General features: G+C 40.1%; 1 protein-coding gene across 1 annotated transcript; it reads right to left on the reverse strand.

The window, feature by feature from the left end:
• Positions 1-7: 7 nt before the first annotated feature.
• LOC106749611 lies at positions 8-1,299 on the reverse strand (the record flags this gene model as incomplete). Its single annotated transcript, XM_014629260.1, has 2 exons — positions 1,239-1,299; positions 8-916 (listed from the first exon to the last, which is right to left on the reverse strand). Coding segments are annotated over exons 1-2 (955 nt in total), but the record flags the coding sequence as incomplete, so codon positions are not given.
• Between the last annotated feature and the right edge of the window lie 275 nt (positions 1,300-1,574).

Raw genomic sequence — 1,574 nt, forward strand, 5'->3', positions numbered from 1 at the left:
AGAGAACGAATAGCGAGACGTATTCTACGAATCATATCATCTCTTTTCGAAGGGCGTTCGCGGTATACCAGATCTTTTAGTCCTCCCCACAAATAGTAATCGAGAACAGAGAGGTCCGGTGATCGTGGTGGCCAATGATGTGGGCCATATTTGCCTATCCATTTATCTGGAAACATTTCGTTCAACTGTTCACGGGCAACTCTAGATGTACGCGCTGGACATCCATCTTGCTGGAAAAACATGTTTAGGCGCAATTGTAGAGCAATATTTTCAAGCAAGGGCGGAAGATTATTTTCAATGAAATTGGCGTACCGAATACCGTTTAGGTTCTCTTCAAAAATATGCGGTCCAACGATATGTTTTCCAATAATTCCGCACCAAATATTGACTTTCCAAACGTGTTGATGGTCAATTTCTCGGAACCAATGAGGATTTTCTTGTGCCCAATATTGACAGTTCCATGTATTTATAGAGCCGTCACTTGAAAATGTGCATTCATCAGAAAATAAAATTTTCTGATTAAAGTTGCGCGATTGTTGACGAATCCAATTGCAAAATTCGAATCTGTAACTAAAATCGTCCATAGTCAATGCTTGGTGAAGAGACATTCTGTACGGATGCAGCTTGTTTTCATGGAAAATTCGCCAGATCGTGCTGCGACTAATTCCAGAATCTCTTTCTGTACGTCTTAATGAATGGCAGGGATGCAATTGAGCGGATGCAAGAATCTCCGGCATCCTTTCATCTCTAACTTGGCGTCGAATTTGTCTACCTTTATTGTAATCCGGTTGAAGAATACCTTTATTGGTAATTCGGTTAGCTAAGCGAGAAAAAACTTTGTACGAATGAGGAGCGCGATCTGGATATCGTTCTCGCCACAATCTTGCAGCTGCTCTAAATTGACCATCACATTCACCTAAAATAAGCATCATATCACAAGCTTCCGCGTTTGAATACGACATGGCTGGTAAATGAGAATTTTGTTACACCTTACGTGACAGTATCAGACATGTCATACATCACGACTGGGTAATGCTAATGCCGGCGGTACCGTAACTTTCAACCATCACAACTCGAAAAGTACTGATTAAAAAAACGTTTCATTATAGCGTTTTAGAAAGCTCTCGAGGTAAGCTACAAGAATATGCATTGAAAAATGGGGGTTTCCATTTAAGAAATTAAAGGTGACCTTCACGTGATCTTCAAACGANCTGCTCTAAATTGACCATCACATTCACCTAAAATAAGCATCATATCACAAGCTTCCGCGTTTGAATACGACATGGCTGGTAAATGAGAATTTTGTTACACCTTACGTGACAGTATCAGACATGTCATACATCACGACTGGGTAATGCTAATGCCGGCGGTACCGTAACTTTCAACCATCACAACTCGAAAAGTACTGATTAAAAAAACGTTTCATTATAGCGTTTTAGAAAGCTCTCGAGGTAAGCTACAAGAATATGTATTGAAAAATTGAAGTTTCCATTTAAGAAATTAAAGGTGACCTTCATGTGATCTTCAAACGACTATCCAAGGTCAAACCAATGACACCATCTTATGTGCCCCTC

Source organism: Dinoponera quadriceps, unplaced genomic scaffold (assembly GCF_001313825.1).
Source record: "Dinoponera quadriceps isolate SergipeBrazil2010 unplaced genomic scaffold, ASM131382v1 scaffold4041, whole genome shotgun sequence".
Classification (NCBI taxonomy): domain Eukaryota; kingdom Metazoa; phylum Arthropoda; class Insecta; order Hymenoptera; family Formicidae; genus Dinoponera; species Dinoponera quadriceps.